Source organism: Mus caroli, unplaced genomic scaffold (assembly GCF_978045245.1).
Source record: "Mus caroli unplaced genomic scaffold, Mus_caroli_1 scaffold_1, whole genome shotgun sequence".
In the NCBI taxonomy this organism is placed as follows: Eukaryota; Metazoa; Chordata; class Mammalia; order Rodentia; family Muridae; genus Mus; species Mus caroli.
The window spans coordinates 130,234,955-130,257,391 of record NW_028227256.1 but is presented as its reverse complement, the minus strand read 5'-3'; the positions used below and the strand labels follow the sequence as shown (position 1 = coordinate 130,257,391).

Below are 22,437 nucleotides of genomic sequence, written 5' to 3'. Positions count from 1 at the left end.
TGGTGGCTCACAACCATCCATAATGAGATCTGACTCCCTCTTCTGGAGTGTCTGAAGACAGCTACAATACAGTGTACTTATATATAATAAAAAATAAATAAATCTTTAAAAAAAAAAAAAAGAAAAACAGATGAAATTCCAAACACCCACATCTTACTTAGTAACAATGTGTTTGTGTTGGTGTCATCAGGTTTTACAGCTATAAAACGATTGTGTAACATATCTATGTGAGAGGAAGAGAAATAAAACACATATGAGAATGCCTGAAGCTATTCTTGCAATTCAGCTTTAGGGTGGGTCTTCTTACTTCAAATATCAAGACACAGGAATGTCCAGCAGTTTGGTTTTAGTTGATTCTGGATGCAGTAAAGTCTGTAACCAAGAGTGAGCATCGTCATCGGACCTTGTGGTTACTGTCTCCTCGTTCAGAATACTACCTCGGATAAAATACAGAGATTTAAGTTCCTCCTCTAGAAGACCCCATGCCGTGGCCGTGAGCTGAAGACACGTTTCCCTGTCCCTCTGGCATCTATCTTCTCTAATCCCTTAGTGTCATGGGACAGTATGCAGGGCCTGCAAATACTTCCAGAAGCTGGAATAAGCCAGTGGTGGCCTGCTCCCCTAGAGTTTCCAGAAAGTGGATGTAAACTGGCCTCTCTTTCCTCTTGCCAACCTCGTTCCTCAGCACTCCCAACTCCACTTCCACCCTGAGGGATTAGGATCCTTTCAGAAGAATACAACGTGGCACCACTCTTCCTCCCACCTCAGGAGCCCTCCGGTGGAAAGAACTTGAGACTTTGACAAGAAAGGAATTTCCAATGTGAGGCCAGCCCCTAAGCACACACCTATAGGCAGGACCTCAATTGAACAATCTGCTGCCACCTCCTTGAAATACATTTTCCCCCCAAGTGGGGTCTAATACGCCAAGAGTAGCCTCAAGCTCACGGTGTAGCTAAGGATGACATTAAGTTTGCGCTCCACCTCCTGCCTCCACCTTGCTGGTGCTTGAGCTACCACACCTGGCCTGCCATCTTGAAATTCTCGACTTTGAAAGAAATTCTTGCTTTCGAACTTGTGTTTTGTGACTATAGTCCATTGGGACAGTGGAGACCTCAGTAAGAAAGAGAAGGTACAAATGATATGCTTTCCTGTCTCCATTCACAAGTAGCTATTGTTTGCAAGAAAGCCAAAAGATGAACACTGGCAGCCAGCTTTCTTTCTCCTCTATATTCAGTTAGGGACACTATGCCACAGATACTCTGCCGTATTAGGGGTGTGCCTTCTCAACTCAGTCTAACATACATGTTCCCCTTGCAGATATGTCCAGATGTTTGTCTGTTAGGTTATCTTAGACCTCGGCAAGTTGATAAAATTAATTATTACAATCATAAGTCACAACTAAATGTGTTGTATTGAGATGAGGAGAAAAGAAGGTAATTGATTGCAGATCTGGTTAAGAAGAGAAGTCCTATGATCATTTTGATCGATGTGGGAAAGTTTAACATGTGTTTACTGTAAAATTCCAGAGGAAACTAGAAATGTACAGAACAGAACATACAACAACATCATTAAGACTGTACAACAACCCTATACCCAACACTTACTAAAGGCGGGAACCGACAGCATCTCCTGTAAAATCTAGAACTAGACAGGGGTGATAACTCTTTCCACTCTATGAGATGATAGTTAGAGTCTTAAAGCAGTAAGACAAGAGAAAGATATAAGAGTTAAAAACAGGCCAGGAAGAAGTCAACTCATTCCTATTTTTAGACAACACGAGTCTAAGCTTGAAAGCCCCTGAGGAACCTGGGAGAAAACTTCTTTTAGATAGCTCCGATAAACACTGCTGGTAAAGTAAGAGGCCACAAAATCCACACAAAAATAATTAACTTGTATATACTGAAAATGAACTTGCTAAGAAAGAAATTAGAGAAAAGTATTGCGTCCATGATAGTTTAAAACAAAGAAAGAATCCACTAAGCCTACCTTAGAAAAATCAAAGACCTCTACATTGAAAACTTCAAGACAAAAAAAAACAAAAAACAAAAAACCCACAAGACATTGGAAAGACCTTCCATACTCCTGGATTATCAGAATTAATTCAGAATTAATATTGTGAAAATTGGTCATTGTGAAATTAATCCACAGATTCAATACAACTCCCATCAAAATCCAGTGAAATTCTTCATAGAGTAGAAACAAATTTCTAAAATTCCAGTTTCCATACAAAACACCACAGACAGTCAAAAAAAATATCCCAAGCAAAAAAAAAAAAAAACAAAAAAACAAAAATCAAACCAAACCAAACCAAAAAAACAGTATTAGAAGCACTAACAAGCCAGACCTCAAATTACACAACAATATGATAGTGACAAACACAGCATGGTCTTGGCCAAAGGACAACATGTATACTAGTATATACATATACATGTACACATACATATACATATATATAAACATTTTACATATTTATGGATATATTTATCTAAACTTATGAAGTTATATACTATACAAGGTTATATAGAAGCTGGCCGTGGTGGTGCACGCCTTTAATCCCAGCACTCGGGAGGCAGGGGCAGGTGGATTTCTGAGTTCGAGGCCAGCCTGGTTTACAGAGTGAGTCCCAGGACAGCCAGGGCTATACAGAGAAACCCTGTCTCGAAAAACCAAAACAAACAAACAAACAAACAAAAACCATGGTTATATATATTATATGTGTATTATGTTTTATATATTATACATTATATATATATTATACATTATAATATATAAAACATAATAATAATATATAAAACATAGTACAGGATGTAGAAATAAACACACACAACTATTGTTAATCTTTTTTTACAAAAAAAAAGCTTATTCAACAAATGATGCTAAGAAAACTAGATATCCACTTCCAGAAAAATGAATTGGGATGCGCATCTCTCCCCCTGCACATCCAACTCAAAATAAATCAAGAACTGTAGTTTAATTCAGAAACTACCAGGAGAAAACACTTCCAGATACTGGCATAGGCAAGAACGTTCTATAGGATTTCAATAGCACAAGACCTAATTCCAATAGTTGGAAGTGTGGTCACATGGGATTAAAAGCTGCTTTGGCACAAGGAAAGCAAACAGACCGGATCTTTGTTGGAAAAACTTTTGCCAGCCCTTTCAGACAAGAGGTTAATAACCAGAATAACAAAGCTGCCAGTCGATAAACAAACTGATGAACTGAAGAGACAGTTCTCAAAAAATACAAGGAAAGCACAAGTGGCCAGTAAACATTTTTAAATGCATTCAACAGCTTCCCCATTCTGCTGAGCTGTGGATATGTTTCCATTATTAGCAGCCAGCAGGTGCCTGACTGCACTTGGCTGAGGTCAAGGCCGAAAGCATCATCTTCAGAGACCAGAAACTTCAGAGTGAAGCTCAGAGGGCTGAAGGAACAGGCAGTGACTGGGGATAAACTGGGTGTGATGGGACATGCCTTTAATCTCAGCACTAAAGCAAGAAGGTCTCCAAGTTTTAGGCCACCCTGGTCTACATAGTGAGTTCCAGGTCAACCAGACCTGGAACTTTGTCTCAAACAAAGGCAGGGGTGGGGGTGGGGTGGAGGGAGCAAAACAAACAAACAAACAAATTTAATTCCCAGAAAATATTGCAACTTCCTATTAGTCTCATAAATAGAGGTTCAGAAGCACCTGGAGTCTTGTCAGAAATGAATAATTTTTCATAGTTCCTTGGAGTCACACAAAGGCAGCATGGTGGCGCATGTCTTTAAGGCCAGCACTTGGGAAACAGAGGCGGATGAATCTCTGTGAGTTCAAAGCCAGCACGGTGTACAAGAAGTGTCCGGACAAGTCAGGGCTGTGTAGGAGATCCTGTCTCTAAAGAAAAGTGACCTTGAAATAACTTATCTCTTTCTGTCCCCGTTTCTATTGTCTTCAGTGGTGTTTCATCACAGCAGTAGAAAAGCTGGAAAGCAGCCAAGGTTACAAGTAAGACCTTGTCTCAAAACAAAACAAATAAAACTACTCAGGCTGTGAATATAACTCAGTGGCAGAGGTCTCCCCTATCATGTGTGAAATCCTGAATTCCAACCCAGGACTACAGAAGAAGACGAAAAGGGATTGGGAGGAGGAGGAGGAGGAGGAGGAAGAGGAAGAGGAGGGGGAGTATCTTGTATCTGGAAAACACGGGTTTCCTGAGTCATGCATCACCTCCGGCTTTTACAATATTTCTGCCTTCTCTTCCTCATAGCTCCCTGAGCCTCAAGGGGTTTGATGAATTCATCCCATTTAGGACTGAGTGCTGCAAAGTCGATCACTCTTGCTGGGCAGTGGTGGCACACGCCTTTAATCCCAGCACTTGGGAGGCAGAGGCAGGAAGATTTCTGAGTTGGAGGTCAGCCTGGTCTACAGAGTGAGTTCCAGGACAGTCAGTGCTACACAGAGGAACCCTGTCTTGAACAGACAAACAAACCAACAAGGATAGAAATATGAGAGTGAAGGTACAAGTTCCCAAGAGAAGTGTTGCTGCTTAGGAATGGCCTTCTGAGGGTTTTTACAGAGTTTTGTGTAGATAATCCTTATCCAGTTCAGCAAGTTTCCATCACAAGTTATTTAGAGCTTTCTTTAGGAGTGGGAATTGTCCTCCTGCAGCCTGTTGATAAGACGGATTGCTTTGTCCAAGTTTTGAATCTTGGGCTAGGTTTACAGCCCTACCATAAATTCTAGCATGCCATGAAAGGGCAGGGCCAGGGGAAGGGGGAGCCGCTTTTGGTTCCTCGGCCTCCATTTTGTTTCCGGCTTCTTTGTTCTAAGTCCTTTTATTCTGCAGTCACGAGGAGTCCAGGAGCCACAGGTCTGACGGATAAACATCTTGTGATAAGGTGGATGGAATCGTCCCCTGAAGCAACAGCTGCCTTCTTACGGAGGACAAGGCCCTCCAGACCAGGCAGATTACAGTCTGAACAGGACCAGTGAGAGGACTCATGTGCTGCCTGCCCACCGCTTCTTCCTTCCTTCCAATCTGGGAGCTCGCGTCAGTACCCGGAAGACAGAGCTGAGGACGCTGAGGAGCTGCTCCCATGTCTTCCTAACGTAGTGATGCTGATTCGAATTCCCTGTCTCCTCCATTACCTTTTGGCTTTTGGGCAAGCTGCTGGACCTGAGTTGTTGGGATCCTCAAAGTTGGGCTTGGGGGCTAGAACTCCAGGATCACACACCCCTGTATGTTAGTATGTGGCAACATCAACTTTTTTCCCTTTATTCATTCTCTCTCTCTGTATTTTTTTTTTTTTTTTTTTTTGGTTTTTCGAGACAGGGTTTCTCTGTGTAGCCCTGGCTGTCCTGGAACTCACTTTGTAGGCCAGGCTGGCCTCGAACTCAGAAATCCGCCTGCCTCTGCCTCCTGAGTACTGGGATTAAAGGCATTCGCCACCACACCCGGCTCTCTCTGTATTTTTGAGACAGTGTCTCTCTACCTAGCTCTGACTGTCTTGGAACTCGCTATATAGATCAGATTAGTCTTGAAGGCACAGCGTTCAGCCAATCTCTTTCTCCTGAAGGCTGGGATTAAAGGTCACACCATGCCCAGCTTTTAACATGAATATTTTTAGTTTCATTTCATTTTTGTTTGTTTGTTTTTGAAACAGGGGTTCTCTCTATAGCCCTGGCCATTCTGGAACTCACTAGGTAGATTAGGCCCTGCCTTTCACTCATAGAGATCCACTGGCCTCTGCCTCCCAGCTGCTGGGATTAAAGGCCAGGCAATTCAATGTGTGTGTGGTTTTTTTTTTAACTTGAAATTTTTTTAAAAAAAAAACATGAATATTCTCAACAATAACATGGAACCCCATTTTATGGTTGTTTTTTTTTAATTAAAAACTTTATTTTTTGTTTTTATGGTTGTTTTGCCTACAAGTATCTGTGCAACACATGTATGTCTGGTGCCCCGGAGTCCAGAAAAGGGCATTGGATCCCCTAGAACTGGGGTTACGGTGGCTGTGAGCCACTGTGAACCTGGATCTTCTAGAAGAGCAGCCAGTGCTCTTAACTGCTAAGCCATCTCTGCAGCCTGACTATAATATTTAATATTTAGTCCCGGTAGTGTTTACGGGCACTAGGGACACCGTGTTCTTATATGTCATTTTTGTCCCTGTGTGACTACAGCTATAAAGCAGCAGCTCAGTGTAGAATTGCTAAGTCAAAAGAGATTTTAAAAGCCAGTTTTCCTACAATAAAAGTAACTCATGCATAGTAAAATGAGATTAGAACCACAGCAAGATGATAAACAATAAAATGCAAACATCCTCTGCCTCAGACAGCCACTCCGGTTCTCACCAGTTAACCAGTGTCAGTATAATGAGACTAAGGTGAAGCCATCTTGTCCTGATTCCATTTTGTGTTAGCTTAGACACTTCTCAGTCTTCTACCCCACACCTCCAGTTGTCAAATCTGTCTTGGCAACACATGTGGGATTTCCGTGACTCTAACCATGTTCCAGATGTAGTAACCAAAATGCTCATGTTTATATAAACTTACACTAAAATAACTAAAAAAGGTATATATAAGTCAAAATTGTTGTGTTGTGTCTGAAATACCTACTATGTTTTATCAAAACAAATGCTTCAAGGTTATTCTGACCTTCATTTAACATCAATGTACATAACCATAGGCCTATTTTTTTAATTTGAGATTTATTTATTCATTTAATGTATATGAGTACACTGTCACTGTCTTCAGACACAACGGGGAAGAGGACATCGGATCCCATTACAGATAGTTGTGAGCCACCATGTGGTTGCTGGGAATTGAACTAAGGTCCTCTGTGGAAGAGCAGTCAGTGCTCTTAACCACTGAGCCATGTCTCCAGCCCTGCATAAGGCCTTTTTGTGCCTGCCCTAGCTCTAAATAATGACACAGAGACTTATATTTATTTAAAATAGTTTTAGGCCTTTGGTTATTTTAGTTCCCCACTAGCTCTTACATTATTACAATTTAACACAATTATTAATACAATTAATTAATTTGTACAACATTTTAATACAAAATCATTGATACAGTTAATACAGTTTAATACAATTATTACAAATTAATACAATATTTACCTATCTATATAATTCTATGTCTGCTATATGGCTTATTACCTCTCAGTCTCTAGCACCTGGCCCGCTTCTTCCTCAGTGTCGGGCTGGCAAATGTTCCCACCCCTGACTTTCCTGGAGTTCAGTCTCTCCCCAGAAGCCTCGCCTATCATGTCCCGCTTCGCTATAGGCCCTTGGATTTTTATTAAAACCAATCAGAAGGTGAGAGAGGGAATGTTTACAAAATACTTTGCTCCAGCTGGGCAATTGGAATAACAATAGCAAAGTCTGGCCTGTAATCAGATCTCTGCTGCTACAGAAATCAGCATCTGAATAATACAAGGACAGTCTTTACCCAGGGCACTATAGATGTCATTGGGGTTTTTGTGGGGTCTGCTTTTAAAAATATTGCACCCCTGAGCTTCAGTACCAAGAGACTTTGAGGCATGAGCGCACTCTTGGTCACTGGTCAAAATTAAAAGACTCTTATGATCTGGCTTAATTAGTGTAGTAGTCTGCATTGTTCTCATGTGGATTTATTACAGAAGATCTCTGTTGGCTTTTGAGACAGGGTCTCACTCTGCCTCTTTGGCTGGCAAGGTTCTCACTATGTAAATCAGGCTGGCTTCATTTTCCCAGTGAGCTTTAGGCCTATGTCTCATAAACCTAGCATTAGTTACACTGTTATGGTGTGTGCACTACATTTGACTTACTATTTTTTTTTTTTTTTTTTTTTGGTTTTTTCGAGACAGGGTTTCTCTGTATAGCTCTGGCTGTCCTGGAACTCACTTTGTAGACCAGGCTGGCCTCGAACTCAGAAATCCGCCTGCCTCTGCCTCCCGAGTGCTGGGATTAAAGGCGTGCGCCACCACGCCCGGCACTATTTTTTTTTTTAAAGAAAATTTTATATGAACAAGTTAGTATGTATGTATATATTGAAAACTGTTTATATTTGCATTTTTTAAAAGAGAAATTCTGACCCATACTCTTAATCCCTGACTTGAGAGACAGAGGCAGGGAGATCAGGAATTCAGGGTCATCCTTGGCTACATGAGTTCAAAGCCAGCCTGAACTCCAAGACAAGAGGGAAAAAGAGAGGGGGAGAGGAGTGCTTTTCAGTCACAGAAAGTAAAGCCAGGTAGTGGTGGTGCAGTCCTTTAATCCCAGTACTGGGGAGGCAGAGGCAGGCAGATTTCTGAGTTTGAGGCCAGTCTGGTCTACAGAGTGAGTTCCAAGACAGCCAGGGCTACACAAAGAAACGCTGTTTTGAAAAACAAACAAACAAAACAAACAAACAAGAATGAACGAAAGAAAGAAAAGAAAGGTAGTTAAAGAGAGAGCAGAAGAGGCAAGAAAACCAAGATGTCAGCCATGTGGGCAGTAAGCAATGCATGTCAAAGGCTTGCACTCAGCAGCTGCAATGGGAGTGTTGACAGAAATGCAGATGAAAGTCAGGCGTGGGGCACACACCTGAGTCCCAGCACCTGAATGATGGAAGCAGAACAAGTCAGAGTTTAAGACCAGCCTCTGTTCCATGGAAAGCTCAAGGCTAGGTTACATGAAACTCTGTCCCAAGGACTCAAAACAAGTTAATTCGTGACTTATTGAGCTAGGTGTTTATCCTATATACATGTATGCACAACTATGAGCTAGAGATGTAGGCTACACAACATAATAGATGTGTTGCTCAGTGATAGAGTTGTCTATTATTACAGGTATGGGTCAAAATTTCTTTTTAAAAATGCAAATATAAAGTTTTCAATATATACACACAAACTTGTTCATAGAACATTTTCTTTAAAAGATGTTAAGTCAAATGTCGTGGCACACATTCCATAATTAGTATGTAGACAGTGCTTGTCTAGAATGTGTGTGTCCCTGGGTTTGATGATGATGATATATATACATACACACACACACACACACACATATATATGAAGTAAAGTCAATAAACTGTCCTGTTTCAATAAAGTCCTTGATATTGCCTAGTTTCCTGGCTTCAACATCTGGGCAGATGGTGACTGATGCCATTGACTAAGAACAACACCCCAGAGAAACTCTGTTGTAGTCGTGTTCTACATTATTGCTGTGAACAGACACAATGGCCAAGGCAACTCTTATGAAAGAAAGCATTTATTTGGGGGCGTGCTTACAGTTTCAGAGGTTTAGGCCATCATCATCTGGGTAGCATGGTGAATACAGGCAGACATGATGCTGGAAAAGGAGCTGAGAGCTATATACCTATCCAGAAGCAGAGAGAGGTCGACAGAGACATGCTTGGCCTGGTGTGGACTTTTGAAAACTCGAAGCTCATCTCTAATGAGAACAGAGAAGTGGCACACTTCTTCCAAGGAGGCCAGACGCTTTTGTTGTTGTGTTGTGTTGTATTTTGTTTTTCTGAGAGAGGGATTCTCTGTGTAGCCGTGGTTGTTCCAGAACTTGTTCTGTAAAACAGACTGGTCTTGAACTTACATCTACCTGCCTCTGCCCTCCAAACACCCCAGTGCTGGGATTAAAGACATGTTTTATTTGTTTGTTTGGTTTGGTTTGGTTTGGTTTGGTTTTCATTCTAAAGAGCACACAGTTCCTAATCCTTCTAATCCTTTCAAATACTATTTCAAATACTTTCTAATACCTTCTAATCCTTTCAAATACTATTTGATTCAATTACTTTGATTCAATGATATTGATTCAAATGGTTAAGCATTCAAATATATGAGCTTTTGGGGGCCTTTCTTATTCAAACCACCATGTTCTACAGTGTGATCTCCATAGGCTGTACCACTCATAATGCAAAAATGCATACAATCCTTCAAAATTCTCCATAGTCTATCACAATCTCAACAAGGTTTAAAAGCCCAAAGTTCAAAGTCCCTTCGGAGACTTGTGGCAATCCCTTAACTGCAATCCCTGTAAAACCAAAATCAAAAAAGCAGATCACATACTTCTAGCATACAGTGCATTGAATGTACATTGGCATTCCAAACGTGGGGAAAGGGAGTCTAGGGAGGAAAAAAATGGGCCAAAGCAAGATAAAAACCCAGCAGGGTAATCTCCAAGTTCTGTATTCTCCCTGTCTGATGTCACAGTCCTATTTAGACCTCCATCTCCTTCAGCTTTGTTAAGTACGACCCACTTCTTTCTCTTGTGCTGGTCCCACGCTGGGTCTGCAGCTTTCCTACTTAGGTATCCCATGACTCTGGTATCTCCAGCATCCCGGGGTCTCCAACAATCCAGGCCTTGCCTTCACAGCTTCACACAATGGCTTCTCTGGGCCTCTGTACAGGGATCGAGGGAGCTTCCTCCCAGAGGGAGATTCTACAACCCCTGACTCTAAAGCCAGACCCACCTGTCAAAAGCTGCCTCGTTCTGCTGCTTGCTGGAGCTGGAATGTGGCTTGTTTGGTTCAATTACGATCGATCGCATGGACTTTCTGCTGTTGACTTTCTTCGCTGTTTGGGTTTTTCTTTCACTCCTCCACACAAAATGGAAGGTAGAGATTGCACATCAGCCCAGAAAGTAATTTTTTTGAAGGAGCTTCCAAATGTAGAAGTTTTTCACCAAGAAGACCTGAATTCTGGGCTGAAGAGATAGCTTCTTGAGTAAACACTAACTCCAGGACCTCAAGGCCCTGAGTTTGATTCTTAAAACTCATGGGCAAACTCAGGCATGACATGGGGTGTGGCACTGTGAAAGGTAGCTTGGTCCGCAGTTGAGCTAAGGCTTGAAACTCCAGAGACCCTAAAGGGACAGTAGAAGTTTCACCTGATCCCAGGCACCAGGCCCCTGTCACTAGCAGCAGCCCCCTATAGATTTATGACCATCAGTCACTAAAGCACAATGCTCCAACCCCTCCACACGTAGGGCACATGACCCCTCCAGGTTCTCCGGGATTTCAAGCCTTAGTTCAACAGGGGACCAAGCTACCTTTCACAGTCCCACAGTGGGGTTACAATCCCAGCACTCGTGAGGCTGCGGCAGGTGGGGGTCCTGGGGCTTGCTGGCCTGCCTGCAGTTCCAGGATGGTGAAAGATGGTGGGAGAGGACAATGGCATCTAAGGGATAACGCCTGAAATTGTCCTCTAACTTCCACAGGCCCACACCTGTACACCCTGCACCCCCAGTAATCTAAATCTCTGGTGAACGTTCCCCACCCCCCACTCTCTTTCTTTCTGTCCTGCTCATGTTAAAAACTTCAGAAGACATGCCAATACTCGGCCTGCATTCCATCCCTTTTAGGTACAAATGGGCTGGAGCAAAGAATAACAGCTGTCCCTTTCACTGAAGCATGCTGGTGTTATAGTCTTCCCACACTCACACATACATCTATCTGGATCGTATAAGAATTGAGTGTGTCACTTCCGTGTAAACCACGGCTTGATGCTTGGTGTTCACTGCCTGGGAGATACTTACCACATCTTCAGGAGAACTCCAAACTGCCATATGGACAAGGAACATACCCTATTTTGGAATTCTCCAATGCCTAGCTAGTACAGTTATCTAAATATAGCTGAGGGCCAGCTGCACAGGCCTGGAAGGACTGCAGCTGGGAAACTGGGGCAGAACAAGAGGTTCACGGCCAGCCTGAGCTATAGAGTGAGATTGTCTCGACACACAACAACAAAAGCACCCCCCCCCATCCCAGTAATAACAAAAACACAAAGCAAAGGTTTCGAGAGCACCCTGGCTGCCCCTGCATAGGTTTGTCTGTCATTATGACTTAAAGTTGCAAGGTCAGATGTCATTTTTGTTTTGTTTTTTCAGATAAAGTTTCTTTGTGTAGCCCTGGCTGTCCTGGAACTCTCTCTATAACCAGGCAGGCCTTGAACTCAGAGATCCACCTGCCTCTGCCTTCTCAGTGCTGGGACTAACGGTGCTCGTCACCATGCCTCGAATGTTTTGTTGTGGATTTTATTACATAGCCTTGATTAGCCTGTGGTGATCTTATGCTATTGTGGCATAAGAGCTGGAATCAGGGGTGTATATTACTATACCAGGCCCAGAGGTCATTGCTTTCCCAAAAACTGTGTGCATGAGCGTGTGTGTGTGTGTGTGTGTGTGTGTGTGTGTATGTGTTTCTGTCTGTCTTCATGTTAAAGAAAAAGTACAAGATAACGTGAATAATGAGAGGTAGTTGCTCATATTTTTTTCCTTCTTGTCTCTCAACCTTAGTAATTCCTCCTTCCCCACTGCTCCTCATAACTTCCTGACACCCCCAACTTGGCGATTGAACTTACAATTTTATTTTCATTTTTTAAAAATGATTGTTGTCGCCAGGCAATGATGGTGCACGCCTTTAATCCCAGCACTCAGGAGGCAGAGGCAGGCAGATTTCTGAGTTCAAGGCCAGCCTGGTCTACAAAGTGACTTCCAGGACAGCCAGGGCCACACAGAGAAACCCTGTCTCGAAGAAAACAAAAACAAAAACAAAACAAAAAAGATTGTTGTCTGATGGGTGTGCCTGTCACAGTATACCTTCAAATGTCAGAGGACAGCTTTATGGGTTCTGGGGATGGAGTTGAGTCGCACATGGAAAGTGCTTTACACACTGCGCAATCTTGTAACTTTCTTTTTTTTTTTTTTTTTTTTGGTTTTTCGAGACAGGGTTTCTCTGTATAGCCCTAGCTGTCCTGGAACTCACTCTGTAGACCAGGCTGGCCTCGAACTCAGAAATCCGCACGTTGTTTTAAGAAAACAAACAAATGGGCTGGAGAGAAGGCTCAGTGGTTAAGAGCACTGACTGCTCTTCCAGAGGTCCTGAGTTCAATTCCCAGCAACCAGATGGTGGCTCACAACCATCTGTAATAGGATCTGATGCCCTCTTCTGATGTGTCTGAAGACAGCTACAGTGTACTCATATAAAATAAATAAATCTTAAAAAAAGAAAGAAAAGAAAAGAAAAGAAAAGAAAAGAAAGAAAGAGAAAGAAAGAAAGAAAGATGGCAAAACTAGCCAGGCATGGTGGCAGATGCCTGTGGCACTAGCACTCAAGGAGAGGAAGAATTGCTAAAGATTGGAGGCTAGCCTGGTCTACAGAGCAAGTTCCAGGTTAGGGGTTCATAGTATGTCTGTCTCAAAAGCCAAAGCAAACAAATAGGTAAATGTGATTAAGTAAAGGAAAGCATCCAGAGCAGAAATTCTGCTATGAAAGTCCTTCAACTTTGCAAGAGAAAAGTAGTTTTTTTATTTGATTGTTTTTGTTTTGTTTTGTGATACAGGACTCTCTAAATAGTCCTGGCTGTTTTGAAACTCACTATATAGACCTGGGTGTTCTCAAACTCACAGAGACTTGCTCGCCTCTGCTTCTTAAGTGCTGGGATAAAATGCATGTGCCACTGCCACAACAGGTCAGTTAGTTCGGTGCTAATTTTTAACTAAATGTCTATCAGGTTTGGAAGGCTCATTACACAAACTCTGGTTAACATAAATTGAATGTTTGGTATCTGGTAGACAGGTTTCTTGCTTCTCTCCTTGATTTTACAACAAAACAAAACTTTCGTAAAGAATAATTTTCTGAGAGGCATCCGGGTCCACAGAAAGAAATTCCGGTCCCCGTGCCTCCGTGACACGTGACCCTATGACCCAAGAAGCCATTTTGAAGCTGGCCTCATAGAGGAAACTACAACTCCCAGAATGCCTGCGCTTTGCGTCGTGCTGGCACTTTCACTGGCCCAGCCTTAAAGGCGAGCCTGTAGCCAGGCGCCATCTTTGACGCTGGCAGTCCTGGGTTTCTGCTTGTTCGGCTGCTGTGAGGACGGCGGGCGACCGCAGCTAAGAAAAGAGAAAGACGTGGCAGCACGCGGTAGTCGGAGACATTGTCATCGGTTCGGTAAAGTTTCTGTTCTCTGGTAACTAGACCCATTTTTTGATTCCCGGGTGACTTGGGGCCTGGGAGGGAGAAGAGGGCGAGGGGAGTGGCAGCGGCCTCCCCTCGCCCGACTTTCGGCCTAGCCCGGGAAGTCTGAACCGGGCCCATCAGCACGGCAGCTACCCGGACTCACGCCGGCGGCCCTGGCCTGCTGGGCTCCTAGGCAGACTTCAGCTCACTTTCCCACCCTCCCTGCCCCCACCCGCTCCGCCCCACCCCCACGGCGCCTGCTCCCTTACTTACCAACCTCTTCCCCCTCCCCCCACATCCGGTGTTCCCGAACCGGGATTCCCGGGTAGCCCCGGAAAAGCGACTGTTTCGGACCCCCGGAGGGGGAACTGACACTAGGTTGCTCTCTTCCCCGGAATCAGTTTCTTTAGTTAGCTGGCCCTCCCTCCCGAGATCAGATCAAGTGCCTGGACCCGACTTTACCTCCTGGCCTTCCTCTCTAGGGTCCCACTACTTTGGAGGTTTTCTAATATTCCACATACAGAGTCGAATTCTGGTATCCTATTCCCATTCCCTACCCTGATTACTCTCCCGCCCAAGCCTTCATCCACGAAGTCAAGAGCTACAGGGACTCTTCGTTCTTGTAGGATTGGTGAGATCGTACGAAGAACACCCCTTAGACGCCCATAATCGGTGCGGATCCCCATGGGGAAGGCTCGTTTTGTTGACATCTACCAGGTTTTGGTTCTGAACCCAGAGAAGGCGGCTGTGCAGCTAGTGGTAGCCATGCTTTCGTAGGGTAAACGTGTTGGTATTGAGGGGAGGGGAGGGGGCCCACGGAAAAGGAATGGAAGTGGTTTAAAGCTTATTTTAGTTTGGCTGCTCATAGAATGTCAATTTATGAGTTATTTACAGGTTGTATGTAATGTTGCTTCAGTCTAAAAATATGAACTCTTGATAGAAACCGTAAATGAAGAATGTAGCTTGTTACCTTGTTTTGAAATTTTATTTTCAGTTAATTTTTCTTCAGCCATCTACATTTTTCAAAATATCAGAACAGAAAGGGCACAGCTAGCGTTTACTGTTATTGCCTAGTATGTGGAATCTGATTTAGCTGGCCAGAATTGACTTTTTAGGTTGTATTGGCAAGTCAGTCTTAAATGATGACTGTTGAGTGGTGCACTAAGTTTAAGTGAAATTTCCTGAAAATATTCCCGAAGTTAAGGGAAAGCCAGTGTTGTTGTGTGGATTCACTAAAAGTACATATTTTAAGAACTGAAGGCATTTCCAGCAGATGAAGTTCTTGATTCGGCAGCAAGAACGTGAACCTGCGATTTGGAAGACGTAACCTTTAGCTGCTCCAGATCCCATGACGGTGGGAAAATGGGCCTCGGTTCTCTTTTCTATAACATAAGGACACTGGACGATTTGAATTCGGAAGTTATGAGAACTCCTAAAGCCCTGCAAGACAGAGTTTGGGAATGTTCTCCATTGCTGTCATTTTTCCTCCAAAAATAACCTGGCTTGGAAGTCATCAGTTGAAAGGGAATTTGACTCCCCATAGAAACTGGAGGAAAGGTAATACAAGTGGAGAGGGTCAGCTGTATTTCTGCCAGAGTAATAAACCCACCGAGAGGTTCTGGTCCGCATTGTGGAGACATAAAGAGAATGAGTGTATGTACTCTAAGTGTACCAGTTTCCTCAATCTCTCCTGGCAGAAGATGCCGTACTTTTGGTGATGCTGGGATTCTGGGGTGCGTTTCCATTAATTCAAATACAGACGAAGACGATGTGGTAGAGGGAAAGATGGTGGCAGAAGGAGCGAATAAAGAGACGAAATTGCCTGCTAAAAAGAAAAGAAAGAAGGGTTTGCGAATTAAGGGGAAAAGACGCCGAAAAAAATTGATTCTTGCCAAAAAGTTTAGTAAGGATTTGGGGTCTGGGAGACCTGTTGCTGATGCCCCTGCTTCGTTAGCTTCCAGTGCCCCTGAGCACGATGAAGAAAGTCTTTTTGAGGGCAATATAGAAAAGCAAATCTATCTGCCTAGTACCAGAGCCAAAACCTCCATTGTGTGGCACTTCTTTCATGTTGACCCCCAATACACCTGGAGAGCAATTTGTAACCTGTGTGAAAAAAGTGTCAGCAGGGGTAAGCCAGGCAGCCATCTTGGTACATCTACTCTTCAAAGACATCTTCAGGCAAGGCATTCTCCTCACTGGACCAGGGCCAATAAGTTTGGAGTCACTAATGGGGAGGAGGACTTTACCTTGGATTTATCGTTGTCTCCTTCTTCTCCTGGAAGCAATGGGAGCTTTGAGTATATTCCTACTGATTCTGTAGATGAAAACAGAATGGGTAAGAAACGTGATAAATCAGCATCTGATGCCCTGAGGGCAAAAAGAGGGCGCTTTCTCATCAAAAGCAACATTGTCAAGCATGCCTTAATTCCAGGAACGAGAGCCAAGACATCTGCAGTTTGGAATTTTTTTTATACTGACCCTCAGCACATCTCAAGAGCTGTGTGTAACATATGTAAAAGAAGTGTGAGCCGGGGTAGGCCAGGTTCCCACTTAGGAACTTCAACACTTCAACGACATCTTCAGGCCACGCATCCCATCCATTGGGCTGTTGCCAACAAAGATAGTGGTGCTATTGGGAACGGCTTAGATGAGACTGAAACAGAGAACAGTGATCTCCTGAATGATACTATGCCTGGAGAGAAGTCATCAGGCAGCCAAGATTTAACAGCTGAGGACCTCAGTGACTCTGATACAGATGAACCCCCTTGTTTAGAGGTTGAAAATAGATCTGAGAGTCCTATTCCTGTTGCAGAGCAAGATAATCTGGTGCACACACAAGAGAGAGAAACGACGACACATTGTGAAAATGCAGCCGCAAATCAAATAAGTCAGGCAGTTATTCAGATGATTGTGGAGGATCTGCATCCGTACAACTATTTCTCAACCCCAGCGTTTCAAAGGTTTCTACAGATTGTCGCTCCTGACTATAGATTGCCATCAGAGACTTACTTTTTCACCAAAGCTGTACCTCAGTTATATGATTCTGTTAGAGAAAAAATTTTCTTAACTTTAGAGAATGTTCAAAGCCAAAAGATCCACCTGACTGCTGACATATGGACTCATGACCCTTCCACTGACTATTTCATTGTGACTGTACACTGGGTCTCTTTGGAAACTGCATCTTCTCCCAGTAATGGTGGGACTCCCAATTTTAGAAAGTGGGCAGTACTTTGTGTTACAGGTTTAGCCAAAGACTGTTTGATAACTAACATTTTGCAAGAATTAAATGACCAGATTGGTCTGTGGCTTTCTCCTAATTTCCTTATCCCTAGCTTCATTGTTTCTGACAATTCTTCTAATGTGGTACATGCAATCAAAGGTGGTGGCTTTACCCATGTGCCATGCTTCCTGCATTGTCTAAATATAGTGATTCAGGACTTTTTCTGTGAGCACAAAAGTATTGAGAATATGTTAGTGGCTGCTAGGAAAACCTGCCATCATTTTAGCCATTCTGTCAAAGCCCGCCAGATACTACAAGAATTCCAAAATGATCACCAGCTTCCATGGAAGAATCTGAAGCAGGATGAAACTGGCCACTGGATTTCTACCTTTTACATGTTAAAATGGCTTTTAGAACATTGCTACTCTGTTCACCATAGTCTGGGCCGAGCCAGTGGAGTTGTACTTACCTCCCTTCAGTGGACTCTAATGACATACGTTTGTGATATTCTTAAGCCATTTGAGGAGGCCACTCAGAGAGTGAGTGTGAAGACAACAGGATTGAATCAGGTGCTACCCCTAATCCACCATCTCCTCTTTTCCCTGCAGAGACTCAGAGAAGATTTTCAGGTCAGAGGTATTACTCAGGCCCTCAATCTGGTGGACAGTTTATCTTTGAAACTTGAAAGTGATGCCTTACTAAGTGCCATGCTCAAATCCAAGCATTGTATCTTGGCTACTTTGTTAGATCCTTGTTTTAAGAACAGTTTGGAGGACTTTTTTCCTCAAGGTGCTGATTTAGAAACTTACAAACAGATCCTTGCAGAAGAGGTTTGTAATTATATGGAATCTTCGCCCGGGGCCTGCCAGATTTCAAGTTCTGAAACATCTGGCCCTTTAGTTAGGTTAGGAACTGATTCGTTTACTTCTATAAAAGAAGGCACCTCCAGTGCAGGTTCTATGGATAGCTCAGCCACAGGCAGTGCTGCTGTTGGGAGCAAAAGCTTCTTGCTCCCCTCTGCGGTAGCAGTAGTGGATGAGTACTTCAAAGAGAAGTATTCAGAGCTCTCAGGAGGTGATGACCCTTTGGTTTACTGGCAGAGGAAGGTGAGCATATGGCCAGCTTTGACCCAAGTTGCCATTCAGTATCTGAGTTGCCCCATGTGTAGTTGGCAATCTGAATGCATGTTTACCACAAATAGCCACTTTCATCCAAAGCAGATCATGAACATGGACTTTGATAATATAGAACAGCTCATATTTCTGAAAATGAACTTGGAGAATGTTAACTATGACTATTCTACATTGATTCTGAGCTGGGACCCTGAAAATAAGGCTGTTCAGAACAATGAAAAAGAAATACTACCTTAATTTCCTTTTCCGTTTCCTCCTTAAAATGGGCAGCTTTCGCTTTATTACTATATCTTATTGCTGTTGTTACTATATGTAGTCGTACTATTTATCCTTTAAAAAAAATGGCTGGGTGTGTTCACAGTGCCTGTAGTCCTGGCTATTTGAGACACTGAGGCTGGGTTATGACTTTAACACATGAGTTTGAGACCAGCCCAGGCAACCTGTTAAGATCCTGCCTTACAAAAATGAAAAACCTGAGGAAATCGAAATTACAGAAAGGCTGAAAACCCCACAGAGGCAGTGTAATGATGACAAAATGAAGGTTAACTTTGAAAATTTCACAGTTGTAACTCAGTATAACTAACATCTATCAAAGTGTCACTTGTATCACTCGAGAGAGAGGGTAGTGTTAACGAGAAAATACAGTGAAGCGTTGAAGGACTTGGGTATTTCTGGTTGGTAGATTGAGCTAGCCATTGATTAGAGTAAAAACTTCTTCCACTGTGGAAGATTGGGTTACTCAGTTATTATTTATATAAATACAGTGATTCAGGACTTCTATGAGCACAAAGGTGTTTAGAATGTGTTAGTGACTGCATTAACATAGTCTTTCCCTTCCCTGTTTTTTAATTTCTTTAAAACCCCTGACACAGCCTGACAGAATGAAAACCCACAAAATTGTTTCATTTTTAGAAATTATAATTGCCTCACACTGGTCAGTTTATAATGTCAGGTTACTGGGTATGATAGAATTGTCTTTTATATTTAGGATTGGGTCTATATAAAAGGGAACATTACAAAACAATTAGAAAATGACTTTTGGTCTTTGATTTGCTTTTTATAATATAGTACCAAAAACAGGGATTATATAGGTGCCTTTAAAATAACCCATTAGTAAAAAACATTAGATGTTTGTAAAATCAAAAAACATGCAAGCCTCATGAACGTGGCAGACCCCATATGAGTTTCCCAGAGAATATTTCTATAGCTTGTTCATTTTTTTTCAAGGGTGCTTCTGGTCCATAGCATGATGTTCCTAACTGCAGTTTGGAACTGTATTTTTAACTGAGATAAGCAGTTGAAACTTTACTGTGTTAGGCATCATTGCTGAAATGAGTGAACTGTCTCAGTGGCCCCACAGGTGCCTTTCCACTCGGAGAGTCTGTTTCTGTGACTGAGTGGGAGGCCACAAAGTGATGACTTTTATTAAGTCTATTAGATGTTTCAGATTGAATAACTAATGTAAGATCCCAATTTTTCCTTTTTTTCATTTTAGATTTGGGGATATTCCCTGCCCAAAAAATTCCTGGAAAATTGACTAGTATTAAGTGTGAGTAAAAGGTGTCCACTTTTTTTTAAGTCTTGATTTTAGTTTTGTCTTGGATAGTATTTGGCAAGATTTAGCCTAGAAAGTATGTAGTGTTTATTACATAAGAAGCAAAGTGGCTTTGTTACTGGGCTGTTTTGAAACTCATTTCTGTGTATTAAAATAACTTTTTTTTTTTTTAATTTTAAATTCTTAAATGGTAAATGCACCATTCATTGTGAAGTGAAATTTTATCTCCCCCAAATTTACCCTTTTACCAACTGGAGTGAAGTCTTTAGCTCTAATCATCAATTATCAGGAAGCCTTTGCAGGGCCAGCATTGAATGCCATGCCAGTGATGCTTGTGTTGATATAAAGGAAGAAGAATAAGCATCGCAAGCATCTCTGTGCTTCGCCCGCCCGCCCGCCCGCCCGAGCTGGTTCAGAATGGCTGTAATGCTGCTCTGCCTTCTTCAGCTCGCTGCCCCACTCTGTAGTTACTCTGTAACTATACACTTGTACCTTTTTTGGTTAAACACTCCCTGACGATGATTGTTAAACATACCATATACATTGACAAATATATGTATCTATCAATACATCCATCTATATGGATTTCATCTTGATTTTGTGACTGGGTAAAATTTAGTAGCATTAACTTCATGGTACTTTGGTATAAGAGTAAGTTCACTATTTTTATATTGAACCCAAATATAAAGGCTTTTATATTATATTTTAAAAGAATAGTTACCCAAATGTTTTATTTCTATACATTTGTGTGTGTATAAGCCTGTTAGTATATATTATATGGATATTATATACATAAAACACTTTATATTTTTACATACAGTATGCTTTTATTATACAGATAATAAAGATGGGGGAAGGTTTCTGTTTTTTTTCTTAATAGGTGAAGAAATCTTGAAGACCAGAAATTGGATCTTATTGAATTTTGGTGGTGTTTTTACTTTTTTTCTTTTTTCTTTTTTTCATCTTTTTATTTTTAAATTATATTGCTCAGCTATGGAAGATGGATTTTTTTTTTAATTCTTTGAATTTTAAGTTCATCTTTAAATGAACTTTTTTTGGTTTTTTTTTTGTTTTTTTGAGGAGATAACTAATGCTAGCTGTCTCCAGTCTGACAGAGGTTATGCAAATGGACTTAATCTTCCAGGAGTTGGGAGATGTTTTAAAGATGTTTTAAAAACACATCCTGTGTTTCAATTGTGGCTGAGAGGTTTCCTTGGCAATGTGAGGAAGAAAATTCTTTCTACCTCATTATTATTAATTCATGGATTGAGTGTTGGTTCGACCTACAGGCGTAATAGCTTGGAACTGAGTGAAGACACAGATGTTCCTGTTGAGAGCAACCAGCTAATGTAAGTGGGGATGGGCTTTATCATGAAAGCAGTACACTGTAATTTAAGGCATGCTGCACTAGCGATGCTCCAAAGCCATTGTCCACACTTTATCTCTTGTAATTTTTTAAATAAGCTTTTAATTTGGGGGGGGGGGGATAGAAACTAACCTTTCTTCCTGGAGCTAAGGTGACATTCTATAATTCTGATTCCTTGGAGAAAAAAAAAAACATTAATTGTTACTGAGTCTAGATAAGTGGCTTTATTTTGTTTTTGTAGTATGTATTTATTTTGTTTTATGTAGTATGTATTTCACGATGTGGACATGCCATAATGTAATGTATCACCCATTGGGAGACATTGAGGGGTTTGATATCATTAACAGAAGCCCTGCATCCAGTAAGTTGGATGCACACATCTGTGTGATCTTAGAACCAGTTTATTCACAGAATAGTTACACCTTCCTCAGAAGAACGTCTAACAATTTACTGAACACCTGAGGCCTTCCTTCTGTATGGAACCGCTCGATTGTACTGCTTTTAGTAAAGGTAGCAACTCTTTGGCCATTTTGTTGATAGATCATTCTATATCAATGTTTTCTCCTTATTTTGTTAATGGTTTTTAACTTTTGTATTATAGGAACAGTGTTTTTACTCAGCATATTAAAAAACCAAGATTTCCATATACTGTATATTCATATACTTATATGCTGTATATTCAGATGCTGTTTAAGGATTACAGTCACATGGCATAGCCACTCGACACATAGGGAAGATCTCATCAGATGGGGCTTATCTTTTTGCTGACTGCAGTTGTGGGCTTGGAATGTGCTTTCCTCTAGTGCTCTAAGGATCTGACACTTCTATTACCCTGGCACATTAAGGAGACTTCTTCTCAAGTGACTGACTTTATTGTTAATTTCAAACTTTCTTACAACCAAATTTACTGCCTTTTTGCATTGCTGATTTGTGTAGTTGCTTATATTCTGTGTTTAACCATTTTATACTTATGATATAATCAGGTAGAACAAAAAAACTCTTCCATTCCTTTTTTCTTTCAGTTTGTGTGTGTGTATGCATGTTTGCATATATATGGGGCATATGTGGAGGCCCGAAGATTATGTTGATTTTACTGGTCTAGATCTCACTGGTTGTGTGGAGAGACAGTTTGGATAGATAGCTCATCTCTGGTGCTCCTTGTTAACACTTTTCAGGGATAGACTTGTTAGATAGACTGCCTTTCCCACGCAGCATTTTATGTGTGTTCTGGGGATCCAAACTCGGGCCGCA

General features: G+C 41.8%; 3 protein-coding genes across 6 annotated transcripts in view; all 3 read left to right on the top strand.

Moving 5' to 3' along the window:
* Positions 1 to 13,794: 13,794 nt before the first annotated feature.
* LOC147006123 (uncharacterized) lies at positions 13,795 to 20,702 on the top strand. 3 transcript variants are annotated; one of them, XM_085841183.1, is made up of 2 exons: positions 13,795 to 13,922; positions 19,761 to 20,702. In XM_085841183.1, the coding sequence occupies exon 2, from the start codon at positions 20,238 to 20,240 to the stop codon at positions 20,334 to 20,336; it is 99 nt and encodes a 32-aa protein (XP_085697309.1). In that variant the 5' UTR covers positions 13,795 to 13,922; positions 19,761 to 20,237; the 3' UTR covers positions 20,337 to 20,702. The 3 variants fall into 3 exon arrangements, with proteins under 3 accessions (XP_085697309.1, XP_085697317.1, XP_085697314.1); XM_085841191.1 differs by having other exon boundaries at positions 13,817 to 13,903; XM_085841188.1 differs by lacking the exon at positions 13,795 to 13,922 and adding an exon at positions 14,540 to 14,584.
* Positions 14,578 to 19,767, top strand: Zbed6 (zinc finger BED-type containing 6). The gene has a single exon (XM_021166711.3). The coding sequence runs from the start codon at positions 15,560 to 15,562 to the stop codon at positions 18,500 to 18,502; it is 2,943 nt and encodes a 980-aa protein (XP_021022370.1). The 5' UTR covers positions 14,578 to 15,559; the 3' UTR covers positions 18,503 to 19,767.
* Positions 20,703 to 20,791: 89 nt separating the features above from the next.
* Zc3h11a (zinc finger CCCH-type containing 11A) overlaps positions 20,792 to 22,437 on the top strand; it is a 32,667-nt gene continuing 31,021 nt past the window's right edge. Inside the window, exon 1 of one of the 2 annotated variants that reach the window (XM_085841178.1) lies at positions 20,792 to 21,169. The gene's annotated coding sequence lies outside the window, so the exon portion shown is untranslated. The remainder of the gene's footprint in view (positions 21,170 to 22,437) is intronic. The other variant, XM_029474600.2, reaches the window with a different exon arrangement.